The sequence below is a fragment of the Ixodes scapularis genome, unplaced genomic scaffold, assembly GCF_016920785.2.
Source record: "Ixodes scapularis isolate PalLabHiFi unplaced genomic scaffold, ASM1692078v2 PGA_scaffold44__24_contigs__length_19508400, whole genome shotgun sequence".
Classification (NCBI taxonomy): Eukaryota; Metazoa; Arthropoda; class Arachnida; order Ixodida; family Ixodidae; genus Ixodes; species Ixodes scapularis.
Genome location: NW_024609873.1, coordinates 18,105,438 through 18,122,287, shown reverse-complemented (window position 1 = coordinate 18,122,287; position 16,850 = coordinate 18,105,438). Strand labels below are relative to the sequence as shown.

The following is a 16,850-nucleotide window of genomic DNA, read 5'->3' as shown; positions in this document are numbered from 1 at the left end:
AGACCTAAACTTCGCTGCCTTGCCTCCACTGCACTCGTCGAGCCGTCGAGCGCATTCGAATGCGAAAGGCAAACGCTGGCGTTCCGCGTTCTAAGCGTTCTACGAGTGCAGTGGCGACAAAGGCCAGCTCTCGGTCTACCCACTAATCATTCCAATCAGAGCTCGACGTTCTGATGTGCCCGCGCGTTCTCGTCTTTTCCTCTTCCCCAGTTTCTCGGCGCTTTCATAGACGTGCTTTAGCGAATATCTGTTTTTTCTTAGTCATTTCACAGAAATTATAGTTATACAGGCTAAATAAACTAGCGGATGTAAAAGTGGGACCACTTTTTGAGTACCCATTGTAAATGGAACCGCCACTGACCAGCATCTTATTTCTAAAAAGAAGGCTCCATGTTCCTCGCCCCCCCCCTATCTATTAATTCCTATTACGATAGGTAATGACTAATGAGTAATATATACTCCAGTACCAAAAAGGAACCCTCAATCATGGTCAAAGATTAGCTCATTTAGCGATCCAGGCACTTTGTCATTTTGGAAGGTTGTGCTAACAGATGTTGGCATCTGTTCCAAGAGCGTCGTCGACTGCTCCAAATCAGTATTTTGCCGGTTACAGAGCCTGCTAGAAAAGCTCAAGAGCCGCTTCCATCACGGCACTCCAAACACTGTTTCGAATCGAAGCGTCTCTATTTGCTGGACGTCTTGCGAAAATTGCATTCTTCTTGCGCGCTTTCGTGGGAAGGTGTTGTCAAAATAACGTTATCAAAGGCAGATTCCTCATGCCCCTGACCCACGCTTGAGAGACCACGACATTTGTAGGGGATCCTTATGCACAAACGTCATTACATCCATCGTATACCCATTCTGACATTAAGTTGGGCCGTAGTGCTTTCGTTGACCCTTTTCGTCAAGGTATGAGCAAAAGTTACGAGGGCAGAACATGTGATTCGCGGTTGTATGAATAATGCAAGCGTGGCTCAGTGTAAATTCCGTCCGTGATACCGATGAGGTGTTCCAAGTGTTATCTGGAAAGATGGTGCACATCTAACTCGGAAATGCTTCTAAAAAGCTTTTCTAAAAAAAAAAAAAAGCAGGGCACCGAAAAAAATTTAAAATGCCAATTTTTCTTAAAATCGAGATTTTTTGCTTTCTAATGTCTCCATAACTTTTTTCCCTACTTTTTTTAATATTTGACGGAATTGAAATACACGACATAAAATCGATTTCTCAACGCATCACGCTGTGATGTACAAGGTGTCACAAAAAAAAAAAAAAAAAAAATTACAGGGTTTTTTTGTTTTTTTTCACCATAAAAATAAACTAGGCATCGCTGAACGCTAATTCTTTGCCCTAAGGTAGCGCTAGAGGTCACAACCAGAGGCCAAAGTTTCAGCCCGATCCGATACCTTATTCAAAAGTTATAAGTAGGGGTGTCGCGAACTTTCGTCGAACCGTAATTTTAGGTCGAACTTTCGGGGTTCGACTGGGTCGAACCGGTTTGACGAATCTTCGAAACTTTTAACCAGATTCGACCGGTTCGACTTTGTGGACAGTGTGGCCAGACCTTGATACAGGCAAGTGTAGGTTTGGAGATTTTTTTTTTTTTATGCAAAGGGTTATTTTAGTTTTGTGAACAGCTGCAATTAAAAGAAACTAATTCTAATCACTGAAGGAATTAATAACTTAATTTTTTGTATTGTATTAACTGAAATAACCAATCAGTGCTGCCCTTAGTTCATCCCTTAGCCATCACCATCCAATCCAAAGCCAACTGGCCAGCCTGTCGCGCATGCGCACACGAGTCGAACCTGAATACAAGGTTCATCGAAATTCCGCTAAAAGTTCGAAAAAGTCGAACCTGGTCGAACTCGAACCTCGGCCGGTTCGCGACACCAAGGAGGTTAGAAGTACTGGGAGGGGGCACGTTGCAATATTGGTGAAGCCTAGTCATAAAAAGTTTAAACGATTTTGTGCCCAGCGTGACCGCAGATTTGTCTGGCGATTGGTGCGCGTGACAAGTCACGTGTGAGATGGACGGTTGATTGTAGAAGGACTCCTTGCAGGCTTGCGCGCGCTCCGTCCGGTAGCTTTTATCAGATCGAAGGCTAGACTGTGGTGTATTCTAGTAGCCTACAGTAAGCCGAAGGCTAGCTACGGTCACGTGATGTGGTCACGTTGGCAAGGTGAGTGAGGAGAGTAAGGAGGAAAATAAGAAAGAGGCGAGGCGTCAAGGGAGCATGGCTTGTGGAGGCTACGCGGCTGACGTCATGCCCTCTCCTACCCTTCTATTCTCCATGCGCGACACCCCTAGTTCTAAGTGATTTTCTGAAAATTTCAATGGGAAAATGGCGGCCGACGGAGTTTTGGAATACATGGGTATGGTGGCTGGAAGGGGAAGTGTGACGGGCGCCGTATGCGCGCCGTGTCAGAGAGGGGCGCGAGTTGCGATGAAAATCTTCGCCACCGCGAGGGGCGCTGCAGTCTGCAGGCGAGTCAGCGGTCTCGGGTGATCTGTTGGTTCGCGGGCGCCGGCGCTCTTCTGGGGCTGCTACAAGTTCTGCTGTTTTGATTGTTCTGCTGTTTTGGTTGTTCTGCTGTTTTGGCTGTGAGTAATCATAATATACATTGGGCTAATAATAAATAAGTGTATTAAGATAAGCTCAAAGTAATCAAGAGTCGTCCTAATGTCATTTGGGTCTAATGCAAGTCCACTGGTTTAAAAGTAACTCAAAGGAATAAAAAGAGTAATAAATAATGTCAACTGAGTTGATTATAGATCATTTGGTGGTATAATACCAGGAAGTAATCAAACGAGTAGCCAAAATGTCAATTAGGCGGAATTAAAGTTCATTTGGTCAATAGTAACTTAAAGTAATAAAACAAGTAATTGCAATGTCAGTTGAGCGAATATTAAATAATTTTATTAAATCTTAGCCCAAAAAATTATAAAATTAACTCTAAGTAATCAAAAGACAAATAATAATGACTGACTGAGCTACAACCGATAAATTAGCGCTATATTTATACGAAGTAAACAAGAGTCACCAAATGTCATTTAGGCCGAATTAAAGTCAATTGAATTCAGAATAACTCAAAGTAATCAAGAGTAATCATAATGCCAATAATCACATAAAAATTCAATTTGCTGAATATTAGCTGAAAGTAATGAAGAGTCATTACAATGGAGTTTAATTTGAATTTATGGCCAATGGGTCAAAAGTAACTCGAAGCAATCAAGAGAGGATTAACAATGTCAACTGAGCTTTTTATAGATCAATTGGAGCAATAATAGCATGAAGTAATGAAAAGAGTAATCATAAATTGCAAGCTAAAATAAATTCGAGTGCGCCATAATAACTCCAGGTTATAAAAAGAGTAATAAACATATCAATTTTGCCTCGTCAAAAGTGGGACAGTAACTACAAGTAGTCACAATAGTGATCAAATGATCAGTTATCCCCCACGAAATCTAAGAGTATAAACAATTATTCTAAGTTACCAAATGTGTAAGCAAAACACGACCACTGAATGCAATTAGTGCATATATTATATATCGTGGATTACAATGACTGACCCCGGGATTAAAGTGGGTAGCGCAAGGATTAAATTGTGTGGCGCTTGGGTCAAATTGAGTGGTACTGGGATTAAATTGGACGTCGTTTGGATTAGGATGAGCGGGAAAACCTGTAGTTCAGTGTGTGGCATCTCCAGATCAAGCGGCAATCAAACATGTGTCTGCATGCGCACTTTTCCTGGACATTTTTTGCTAAGTTATTGAAATAAAATACTCGGCACGCTCACTAACGCCTGTCCATACACTCTTCAGAGAAAGAAAAAGGTCAAAACAAAGGCTGCTTCAGAAGCAAGTAGTTCCTTCCTTTGGCTTGTATTCTTGACGCAATATCTGAAACAGTAAATAAAAGTGAGTTCTACATTGTTGTAGTCTTGTTCGTCACATTTTTCTTCGGCTGCACTTTGAAGCATATGAAGTGTCCACGATTCATAAAGTTATCAAGTAAAAAAAAAAATTCCCCAGTGGACGTTCACCTGCTCCAGCGCATTTGTTCTAAATGTCAATCAAAAATAATTTTTTTTTTCTTTCCTTTTTATTCGTAACAAGGCGTCAGTCGATTCAGCTTTCGAAGAAAACGTCTAGTTGTCTTTTATTTGCGTATCAACCATTTTACAGTATTCGCAGGAAGGGGAAAATATCGCGCAGCGCTCCATTCCTATGCTCCGCACGCCAGCGCTAACTCGCCTGCTGCGCGCAGCGCCCTCTATTATTTTCATCGCAACTCTGTGCAGCCCTCCGCTCCCGGCCGCCACACTTCCCCTTCCAGCCACCATAACATGGGGCTCTATGGCGCCAGAAACCAAAAACGGGCAAAAGTGGGCTCCATTTTCCCATTGAACTTTTCAGAAAATCACTTATAACTTTTGAATAAGGTATCGGATCGTGCTGAAACTTTGGCATCTGATAGTGACCTCTAGCGCTACCTTTGTAAGGAGAATGAGCGTTCGGCGAAACCTAGTTTATTTTTGCGGTAAAAAAAAACAAAAAAAAAAACAGATTTTTTTCTTTTTTTGACACTTTGTATTGCGAATGTGTCCGTGGTGCCTTTTGTGGATAACAATTTCAAATAACAAACTAACTTCGGTAAAAAGATTTAAAAAAAATCTTTGTTTACGTTGTTACGTATTCGTTTATTCTGGGTTGCCGAGAAACATTGCTACAATCTTCTCAAGCTACAAAAAAAAAAAAAAAAAAACGGCTTTACGAACTTTTTTTTTCCCATTTCGTCGAACAATGTTTCATTGAATACCGTTTCATCAAAGCCGTTTCGTCGAATGCCTCTCATCGAACACAGTTTCATCGAAGCCGCTCTAGTGTGCCTAAATTGCAGAGCGTTTCCAACTGGACGATTGGAGTCACGTGGTTTATGTGCCGTGTTTGCACTACAAGCTGCGAGGAGGTGACGAAAGCGTTCATCCACCGATCAGCGTTGATCGTCTGCAAGCGCTTTCCCCTTTTTGCCCGCTTTCCTCCTCGTTACGCGAGAACGCAAAACATGCGCACTTGTGACCAATTTACGCAGGAGTCCGCCGTTGCAAACTGTCTTCATAACTTCAGTTGCTCCCTCCCTTAAATCTAGGCACTTTAGCGCAAATTTGTGTCGTCTGCCGACGGTCGAGGGTCCTTAATTATTAAATTTTATTAATTTAAATTCATGTTTACGATGTCATCGCAGTATTAATTTAAAAGGAGCCTTTTGTTAAACTCTTTCGGGTTTTCTGGGTAAAAGCTGTGTCAGTCCGTCGCAGGTTTTCGGGCTTCTTGCGAAAGAAATGGCGTCCTTGCCAAGGTAGTGCTTGCCGCGCTTTGGATCTTCGCAGCTCTTGGTTATCTTGGTCTTGGTACTTTTGTGCTCCTTTTGTTCGAAACGATTCGAAGTGATCACCGTTCCGTGAGCCTACTACTCTCTTTTCACCGATGGCTTGGCGAAACGTGGGTAACTACTGGTGAGTACCGGCCATACAGACAAGAATGTGCTGCGTGTACTACAGGAATATGAATAAGTAAAGCTATACACAATCTGGAGTGCACTTCGGACGACATGGCTATAGGGAGTATTCATTGGACGCCATATTTGTGGGTGCTGTTTAGAGCATATGCTCAGAACGAGCTGCCATCAATAGGCTGCTAAGACCGGCACTCTCGATGGTGCGGAATGCACGTTGCAAAAGAACTGGAAGCTCGCCATCAGCATGCGCTCAGCGTTCGCGCACACAACTATGGCCGCCAGTGAATACTCCCTATACGCACTCCGCGGAGAGCTCATGCCGCTCGGGCCACCCTTTTCGAACGGCGCGTGTATCACTGGGGAGCTCGTTAAACACAGCTCGTTAAACACAACACGCTGAAGTGCTGTGTCTCTGTGCCCTTCACACGCTTGGATACCAAACAAGAATCGACGCCGTGTGAATCGACGCCGTTTTGCGAGTGCAATGTGCATGAAGCCGTATGTGCCTCTGGATCAGCTTCTTACATTACTCTGACGACTGTATACTTTCGGCACGCGCGGTCCAGAAATGGGCTTAATGCAGCATCCAGTAGCAACGGAAGAGAGGAGGAAGGTACGTCTTTTTTTCGTCCTTAGACGATTTACAGATTACTGCGCACAATAGCTCCTCATGACCAATCAGTGCTGGCTTATTATCAACCTACTTGATTGCACTTGGCATTTCAGCGTGGCTCGCCTAATTGTGATTGGTCAACAGATTGCGCACGACCATATAGGCTGCCCTTCAAAGATTTTCATTCTCGCCGTCTTGTACTTTTGCCTTCGAAACCCTCCTTGCTGCACAGCATTGCTCTATTCGTGCTCCCATCTAATCCATTAGAGCAGATTTGGAACATAGCCATGGTTAATAGTACATAAGAGCACATCTAGATCCGCCAACCCCCTCTCCCCTTTATTGATAGCAACTCATTGAAACAGCTGGACAATCCAGAACTCCGTGGCCAATATATATATATACGATCTAAAGACATCTACGCATGGCACACGTTCAGAACTTTGGTGCAATGTCGATTCTTGATTAGTATCCACGCGTGCAAAGGCACAAAGATGCATGAATCAACAACTTCAAATTGATGCGTGAACAGCCCCACGAGCAAGCAGGCTGGCGAAAGCGCCAGCCTGCTTGCTCGTTGGCACTCTGCGTGCCAAGGAACCTTTGATCACGCCGTGAGACCAGCGACACTTGCTTTCGACAAGTTGTACCTTTACATACGGTTTCACGCACATTGCACTTGCAAAACACATCCACACGGCGTCGATTCTTGGTCAGTATCCAGCATACGAAGGCACAGAGAACCAGAACTTCAGCGTACCTAGGAAGCTTTGAACACGCCGCGAGACCGGCGAAACTTACTTTCGACAAGTTGTGCCTTTTTCCTGCGGCACTGCGCTTTCGTAAAAATTTCCACGTGCTCTCAACGGCAAGTATCACGCCTCACACAGGATATTAAAAAATGTCTTCGGCGAATGACAACGAACGAGTAGAAAATGTGTCTTCAGCACGCTGCCGCTGGCCTCTGCAATGCTAGCAAAACGAAAAAAAAACAACTGTATGCAAGATAGCCATCCGGTGGCCGCACTCTCACTGCAGCGAACAGTGGGGATGCGCGATCCTGCAATTGTGATTGAGATGAGTGAGTCAGACCTTCTAACAATCAACACGTGACATTCAAAAAGGGTCCATGGAAATATGGGAAAAAAAAGTATGGGTTTATTGATGGCCATAGCTGGGGAGCCTGTGGCTGCTGAGTGTGAGTTGACGGTGAGCTTCCACAGTGCCTTTGCAGTGTGCAGGTCGCATCATCGAGATTGCCGTTCTGCGCCGCAAGCAGCGCGCTTAGATATCGCATTTAGTGAATACGCCCTAAAGGGGCAAGTGTCGCAGAAGCAAGGGATAGGGGATGCCACTGTGACTCCAAATGATTGCCCTCTTTTTTTTTTTAAAGAACTACAGAAGTGCACCTTTTATATAAAAGATGTGGTTTTGCTGTCCCTTATTTCACACATTTATTTTTTACTTTTGTCCCTGACCTCCACTAACCTGCTTGTGAGTTACGTTAGAGAGACGTAAATTAATTGCCGATAATTGTGCTTCTTGTTTACACGATTACCTATCAGAGCCAGTCCGGAGTTGGAATGATTCCGAAATTATTCCACACTTCTGCAATCTCAAAATGCAGTGCGAGTGGAATCGGGTGCCTTTTGCCCAGAATGGAGTGGGAACGGAATGGGCTCTGTTCTTATGTGATCTGTGTTGATGCGTGACCGTGCACTAGCTCTAGTGCATGGTGAAAGTGGCTCTCAGAACAGCATCACTACTCGTAAGAAGACTGACGGTGTGATTGTGTGACAGGATCACTCTTCTTTGCGGATGAAGGGAGCGCCTCCAGTGAGGCGACCGAAACTGAAAAGATGTCATTCCCAACACCGCGAGACGCGACAAAGTGGCTGATGAGACCGTGCTAGGTTACAGCATCGGTCGTAGGCCAGCAGGCAGGGACGAAGCCACGCCGTCAACCCCGGATGCGGAGCCTCTCGCACTGCCGACACGCTTGGAGCCAAACGTTCCATGACTGGCTCACGTTGCTGTGACACACGGAACTGCTAGCTTGTTCTGAAACACGTCCCCGAAGCCGCTAGCTCTAGGAATGCGTTTTGCATATTTTTCTGAGTTTTCTTGCATTTCACAACGTCGGCTTTAGGCTGCTTTTGCAGGCTACACAACGCAGCTGTCGAGAGCCTTTTTTTTTTTTTGCCACTTTTAGGAATTAAAGAAACGGAATGAGACGGTTTGGCCATTCCAAGAAGGGGAATGGACCCGGTGTTTTCATTCCTAGGAGTTAAATAGAATTATCGCAAGCTTTAAAGGAGCTGTGCAACGATTTTAACGTTGAAAGAATTGGCATCTTCTACTTTTGACATTGTTCACCTTGTCACAAATGACACAAAACACACCTCCTTTCATCGAAATGTTGCGATTGTGCCGCGTAATAGCGAGGCAAAACTTAGAATATTCCCCGACCTGCAGCCGCGAGCGATGGCCATGAGAAACACGTGGCACGACGTCAATGGGGGTCTTGTAGACATATAGCAAGTTGTGCGAATATCTGCTCGATAAAAGGTAACTTTTTTTTATAAATCTTGTCGTTCCAGCATAAATATAAATGGTCAAAAACCTGGTATCATCGAAAAAACTTTTATTATACGGAGTTTTAGTGGTGCCGTCTATCCTAGGTCCACAAAACCGTCAGCTCTATCTGCTACCGCGAACAGCCGCCAGAAGCCGGAGGGGAGGGCGACAAGGCCGGATGGGTATGGCCGAACCCGGATGAGACTTTCCTCCTTTCACCATATTGTTCGCGCTGTGTCCGCCAGCACGTGATCACGCGGTCGCGAGCGGATGAGTTCTCGCTGCTCGCTGATGGCTCTAGAGAGAGAACTTTACTGGAACCCCGCGCCTACCCCATCGACGTCACTGCGCACGTGACCTGGAAGACGATCTACGAGTTGAGAGGTGGCAAAAACCTGAATCTTTTTTTCTTTTTTTTTTTTTTAAATAAAAACTAGGGTATCCAGACAAAATCTGTTTTCTGTAGTTCAGTTCAGAAGTGTCAGGCATCAACTTCCACAATTATTTAAGCAAAGCCCTGAAATTGTTGCATAGCTCCTTTAATTCCCCGGAATGGAGCTGGAATGGAATGGGGGTGTACTTATTCCGCAACACTGATCAGAAGTGTAGGCATCGCATCGCATATAGGCAGTGGGTGAAAAAATAGGACCCACCCCATTTCTTACCCTAATTTAACCCGTTTTTAGCCCCCTCTCTCCCTCCTCAGTTTCATAAAATGCAAAACCCTGAAAAAGAAAAACTGTTACACATATGGTGACTAGGGAAAGGTGTCGCTCAATTTGTGATGGACAAAAGAGTGATGCATTTATCCTTCTTACACGTCAGATTGTGTAGAATGAGATTTATAGCCATGCAATACTAACACAAAACAGACATGTCCCTTTATAGTCTGTGTTAACACAAAGTGATTATAACTTGTAGCTTGTCAGCTATACACTACAAAAAGTATATTGTTTGAATAAAAAGGGGTAGACAAAAGCGAAACTGAAAATATATATGGTTAATAGGGCCAATTTGTGCCTGAAACTAAATGGTTATCGTTAATCAAGCGACGGTACTGCAACTTACCTGAGAAAGCGTGCGGGGGCTGCTTTTGTTCACGCATTTTGTTCGGAAAGGCTCTAGCTGCCGAGGGTTAACTAGAACGTTCCAGAAGAGGAACAGTTGGTAAAATAAAGAATCGGACCGATAGGGTTTGAACCCCGTCCCTCCTCATCTCAGCTGATTGCACTGCTAACTCCTCTACCCATGCGACTTTATGTAAAAATTGTGAAAAACAAAATCTAATGCTCTAAATCTCTCAGCTGCTGAACCGACACCCACTGATTTTAGAAATTGTAAAAAAAGTTATTTTAAATATTGTTAAAACAAAGTTAGTTTATGAAGATGGTTTTCAAAAAAAGAAAAGAATCCTATATTTTGGACTCGAACTTCAGTGTTGCATAAAAATGTCTAGCCTTTTTTCTTTAACTTTTTTGTTAAATGACTGTGTGTCCCATCTGTATGGGAATATGGGTCCTTTGTCAGGTGTTTCTAATCACACTCTGTCCCTGCTGTCCCTCCAAATAGCTAACAAACACAAATGCACTTGTGCAGGACCTCTACCACGAGCAACGCGACAGTGTGGGCATCATGTTTGCGTCTATCCCAAACTTCAGCGAGTTCTACATGGAGCTCGAAGCGAACAACGAGGGCGTGGAATGCCTCCGGCTTCTCAACGAGATCATTGCCGACTTTGACGAGGTAATGGCGCCACGTCTATGTGGGACACCATAATCATTGCAGTATGCCCTACTGTTCCCAGTTTTTACCTAATTGGCATTCTTGGGACTTTGACTTAGTGCAAAAATCTGTGCCAATGTCTTTTTTTCTTTTTGTTTAATTTGTGCACATTAGTGTTTTTTCAGTAATGGGTGTTTTGGAAATTAGGCTGGACTCGAGTGTAGTATTAATGTTCACACGGATGGAAAAGTGCTTGCAAAAGATTAGTCGAAGAATTGACAGGACAAGTGCTACTATCCCTAATCCTTAAAACTACTTGTCTTCTCGGCATTCATTCAAACAGCTCACGAAAACATTTCAGCAGAAATATTCCACAGCAAGGCATATACAATACAATACATTGTTTTCACTGACATTACAGCGGCTGCCATTGTGGTGGCCACGACAGCGAGCGAATAGCTTTTGCAGCGCGCATTTCACACCACCGAATTGGTGCACCTCGGCGATAACGTGTGGGAATGACCACTAGCATGGTGCGACAACATCACATGCAAGCTGTTTAGTTCCATCTAGATGAAGCATCTCTTACAAATCTTGTTCAGGTAGTAATTGGGTTTCACAGAACCTGTGAAAGCTTGTGGTTTGTAGCATACATAGCACACAAGTAGACTGTTCCCTTCCAGTGCTAAGAGTGCCCGAAATCGTTAATGTACACTAACACCTGTCTAAATACTGGTTCTAGATGTCCCCTAACGTCTATTCCTCCCGTGCCATGTCTTGCATTGTCCAGCTCTTGTCTGAGGAAGAGTTCAAGTGCATTGAGAAGATCAAGACGACGGGCTACACGTACATGGCGGCGGCCGGCCTGACGATGGCCCCCGAGGACATAGCGCGCAATGTGCACGTGGTGGCCATGGCTGACTACGCCCTGCGCATGAAGGAGCAGCTGCACCACGTCAACGAGCACTCCTTCAACCACTTCAAGATCAGGATAGGTGAGCTGCACTCCACTGCCACAAACAGCCTCTTTCGACCGCTGCATCTCGGCAATACTCGACAACCGTAAAAGCTACGGCTCCAGCAGATCAGTCGGACAGTTAGAATACCGAAGCGAGGTGCGCAAAAACGTGCCACCGGAGTGCCCTCTTTCTGCGGGGGAGGGGGCTGCAATGTGCTCCACTCGCGGGAACCGTAGCATTCGCCTTTTTGCCTTGTCGTGCCGAAATGGAGTGTGAAGGTAATGCAAATGGAGTGTGAAGGTAATGCGGCGCTGTTCCTGGCTACAAGAATGTGTCGGTGTCTGGGGACTCCTGGCAGCCTTTTTTTTATTGTGCTTTTTTTTCCCCATGTCTTTGAGGGTTCCCGGTCATCCGAACAGTCCGTACAGAGCACATGCGTCCGACGCGTATAACTGTCTCTGCGAAGAATTCGGGTAGAGTCGATGCGACGCACAAAAAGCGACGAGGAAGCAGAAGGGTGTACCCGAGACAAGCACTGTCTTGTGTACATCCTTCTACTTAGTCTTCGTTTTTTTGTGTGCTGTGTCGATATTTCTAAGTGTGAACCAACTGGCCCGCGTTGCCACCCTAAAGAATTCTGGCATGCAGTATGAAAATGAAGTGATTTATCCTGACCATTTTGACTTTTATAACTATCTTTGTTGAGTTGCGTTGGCATGGTAACCACATAAGAAAAATGCTCAAGAAAGAAAAACTGTCTGAGGACATCTCGGGTTTCGAGTAGGGATGCCGTGGTCCTGGGTTCTCAGCACCGCTTTGCAATGTTTCAGTAAAGGCTCTGGCACTAATATGGTGTAACCCCTTAAAAAAAAAAAAAAAAAAAAAACATTAACTGTATTAATGAACAAGTCTTCACCAAGAAAGTCGTAAACATAGAAAAATGTTTGAACAGCAGCAGAGGCTTTAATACACGACGTTTCGGGAAGAGACTTCCCTTCTTCAAGTGTGCAGAAAATACAGTTGCAAAGCGTTTTTAGAGAGACCAAAGGAGAGGAGGAACATTGGTAAAAGCGAAAGAAAAAATTCATATATATAATAGTACAAGTAAAAACACTTGAGCCTGAAAAAACTACATTCCAACAAAACACACATAAAAAAAAAAGAGAGAAGTGGTAGTTTTAAGGGGAACACGGTCGCACCACTCGTTAGTGAAACCAAGAAAATATATCACAGGCAATGGCCTCCATCATGTTAGAGTTAGCGCTCCAGATCCAGAAAAATAACAACATACAGGGGTCAACTGGAGTGAGCCTAAGCCAGTATAACGCCGAAGCAAACGAAGGTCATAAATAAGCCCGAAGTGTGTGTAAACGGACACCAGAAATGTCACACATGGGTGGCACCGCTCAACAGAATACCGAGAAATACTCCTTAAAACGCCTCCCAGCTCAATCTCCCCTCTCCCCGCAAAAAAAAAAGAAGGGAAGAGGAGGGAAGTTAGCGGGCGACGTCCCCACATCCCAATGTTTCTAGCTCTCCCCCGCTCTCCTCTGCGATGGGGGAGGTGGTTTGCCTGTAAAAACTAAGAACCTACAACGGCCTATATAAGTTTCCTTTTGAAATGTTCATACCAAGCAGGGTTAGGGTTTTAAATTTAAATATATAAAATGACTCTTTATTTTTGCGCGTAATATCATTTTTGAAACTGCTTTCCACAATGATAATTTTTAGGTGCATATGATTGTCGTGGTCTTCGGAGTTAAAGTGTTTAGCTACCGGTGTTTGTCCTTTATTTACAATTTTAGACTTATGGCCATAAAATCGCTCTTTCATAGAATTTTTAGTTTCTCCTACATATTGCTTCTTGCACAGTGTGCAGTTAATAATATATATCACGTCAGGGGTTTTGCAGTCGATATGCTGTTTAATATTTACGTAAAAATCTGATGCGTAGCTCGAAATTTTATCAGCGGTCACAACGAACGGGCAAAGTTGGCAAGGAGTGTTGAGGCAAGGACCACAACCACCGCATGAATTGGGTTTCTTTATATACGAGGGACATAACATCCTCCCAAGATTCTGATGCTTACGAAATGTGACAAATGGTGATTCGGGAAATATTTTTTAAGTTTATCGTCGGCATGTAGGACGTTTAAATGGCGTTTCAATATGGAATTCAGGCTTGATAGGTTCAAATAGTAGTTTATAACCAACGGCACCCTTGTTTCGTTGGAGTGAAGCTGTCGTGTGGGTTCAAGGACTGTGCTACGTTCCAGAGCGGATGCCTTTCTTGTGGCGTCGTCGAGAATAGATGCAGGATATTTTCTTTAGAATAGTGTGTTCTTCAAGGACGTTACGTTTTCCTTAAAGTTTGATTCTTCAGAACAAATTCTACGCAGCCGAGGGAATTGGCTGTAAGGTATATTATTTGTTTTACATTTTAGGTGGTAGCTATCATAGCGTAAAACCTGACGTTTGTCTGTAGGCTTTCTGTACAACTCCGTTATCAAATGGCTTCCCATCTTTTTAACGTTAACGTCGAGAAAGTTCATAGAGTCTGCTGAGTAATTACGGGTAAATTTAATTGTACTGTGACAACCGTTGAGGTAACTTAGAAAAGGGAGGAGTGCATCTTCAGTGTCATTCCAAATGATAAATATATCGTCAATATACCTAAGATATATGGCGGGAATCTTGGCGTAAGTCCACACAAAGGTCTCCTCAAACTTGCCCATAAAAATATTAGCGTAATTTGGGGGCATTCTCGACCTTATGGCCGCGCCTTGAATTTGCAAATAATGATCATCATCAAACATAAAGTTATTGCAGTCTAAAATTAATTCCAATAAGTGCAGAATACAGCTACTGTCTGCGAGAGACGAAGGGTGGAGAAAAAGGAATTCTTCCACGGCTGCCAGTCCCTCATTATGTGGGATGTTAGTGTACAAAGAGCTCACATCGATAGTGACCAGAATGCTCTCCTGCGATATTAAGCCGGATCCGTTCATATGGTCGATATGACTAAGAAAGTGTGTGGTGTCCTTTACGTAAGATTGTAGTAGGGGGGGGGGGTATATGTTTAATAGCATGGTCTACAAATTCTGAAATTCGTTCGGTTGGTGTGCCTATGCCTGATATAATGGGCCTCTCTGGATTGTTGGGCTTGTGAACCTTGATGAGCATATAGAAGACACCTGGATGAGCGTTTTTTGACTGAAGGTAATTATATTGATCGCAGTTAATTTTATTGGAATTACGCAGATCTTCAAGTGTTCTGTTAATTATAATACTAAATCGCTGTGTAGGATCGTCAGGTAGACGTAGATAAGAATTTGGGTTTTCAAGCTGGGTCCAATGCCTCCCGCATGTAGTCGGTCGGCCCTGTTCAAAACACCACAAAAAAAGTTATTTCTTGCCAGGTGTCGGAAGAGTACCCAATCAATATTTCACTACAGTCTCACATGTGTTTTTGATGTAGTCAAGAAATGCAACTGCTCGGAACCGAAACTAGAGTGCGGAGGAAGAAGAAATGTAGAGGAGGACAGAGTTGCCGGAAGTCACGTCACTACACCCAATTGCGTTCTCTTTCTTTTTCCTTCTTTTTTCAATTGTGTGAGGCAAAAAAAAAAAAAAAAAACTTGCGCGTTGCACGAAAAACGCTAGTCAAGCAATTTATACTTGATGTTTGCACGTTTTTTTTAAAGATCTTACCAGTTCACATTCATAAGACTAGCTATTTCTTCAGCCAGGAGAAGGGGCGACGACGTCTTCGTGCAAATCAGCTTGGTGGTCGGGCGTGTCATGCGGAATAAATCCTAATTGTTTTGATAAGTAAGCAATTTATCTTTTTAAGCTAGAAAGAATCACCAGTACCACAAACAAGAGTTCTAAAGTAGAGGTCCCACACCCGTCGTCCGCCGCCATCACTTAATCCACTTCGTTTAGCCACTGAGTCCGCCAGTCCCGCAATGCGATGTCACGTTGAGAATTACGCAGAGAATGCACACAGTGCTTCCAGTCCTCGGTGCAACTTTTTATTTTTTTATCAACTTACTTGCAGCCTTTTAGAAGTCACAAAAAATGGGTATCATAGTTTCTTCTATTTTTTACTATTGAGTGTGCTCTTTGACGACCCACGACTTCGATTATATTTGGTGCGTGTGTCTAAACCACAGGGAACAACACGTGACCACAAAGAAGAGAGTGAGCGTGACCCAGACTGGCCAGTTCTCGATCGGTGGTTTTCGGGCGGAAAGAAACAAAGTTTGAACCGTAAATTGCATCCTGGGTAGTTGGCCTCTCATATTTCGTATAGAAATAAAAAACTTGGCGAGCATAAATACCCTGTCAGTGTCCCTTTAACAGTTTGTTAGCAGTATGCCCCATTCTCTCGCGTGTTCTATTCTGTTTTTGTAATGCCCGTGTTAAGCGGGCACCAGTATTGGTAGTATTCTAGGCACTCGTCTTCGCGAAGCCCTGCAGCCGACATTCTGCCCATGTTGCGAGCATAGTGCACGGACAGAACGGCTCACGCAGGCGACATTAAACCTTGGTTGCGCCGAGGGATGCAGTTGTGACACTCGACGGCTGCATCTGTGATTGCCAGCCAACATGTCTCTCTTCGGGGTTCATTTTTAGAAATATGGCAGTGATGAAACTGCCTAACCTGTCTTTTGATCTATAGAATTATAGGGTCCATGTTCCACGAAATACCACTTGCACAGTACTGAATGCCCGTTGCTTCGTGTTTCTGTTTGAAAGGTGGGTGGAGTCAAATGAAGCCGCATAGACTAGACCCCTTCACAAGTGGTTCTCAAACTTTTCGATCTCCAGGAATTCCCACCTTTCTCGAGCTGTGGCAAAGGAACCGTCTCTGAGCTCGGCATTGACGCAGTAAAGCGGCAAGGAAGCCTGCAGACATTAGAAACGATGACTAGAATCCCATGTTTTCGGGGAATACCGATAAATCCCGAAAAGTAAACCCCGAACCTATTCTGCCCATTCGGAGGTGACCGAAAAATGCCGAATGCACCTGTCTTCGAATAGGAAAAACTTGACCGTCACGGAGAGAAGCCTTTATCAGCAGCTTCATTTTGCATTGATTCGAAATTCAGCCTGCACTTCACTGTCCACGAGGCTGATTCTTTTCGTCAGAAACCATGCTCATTGTCCCGTTTTCTTCCCTTATTGTACCTCCACATGTTCCCGATATTTGTGTAATGCAATGACTGCCCGGAAGTTGGGGAATCCCGTGTCCCATTTTCTTCAACAGAAGCTGCAATTAACGCAGATTTTTTGTCCGACAGCAAAGGTCGGTAGCGGAAAACATTGAATCTGTGGGGAAAATACAAAAAAAACCTATTCGAAGAGAAAGATACTTCGGAAAACATGGAACCCAAACTATGATTTATGTACTAAGGGCTGTTTGGGTCATATTTAGGAATCAATGATTGAGCGAGA

The 16,850-nt window shown here is 44.0% G+C and overlaps 1 protein-coding gene across 2 annotated transcripts in view; it reads left to right on the top strand.

Moving 5' to 3' along the window:
• Positions 1-16,850, top strand: part of LOC8038026 (adenylate cyclase type 5) — a 330,452-nt gene that overhangs the window by 301,853 nt on the left and 11,749 nt on the right. For both annotated transcript variants that reach the window (XM_040223491.3, XM_040223492.3), the window contains 2 exons: positions 10,306-10,452; positions 11,222-11,426. In XM_040223491.3, the coding sequence (XP_040079425.1) occupies positions 10,306-10,452; positions 11,222-11,426 (352 nt within the window). The remainder of the gene's footprint in view (positions 1-10,305; positions 10,453-11,221; positions 11,427-16,850) is intronic.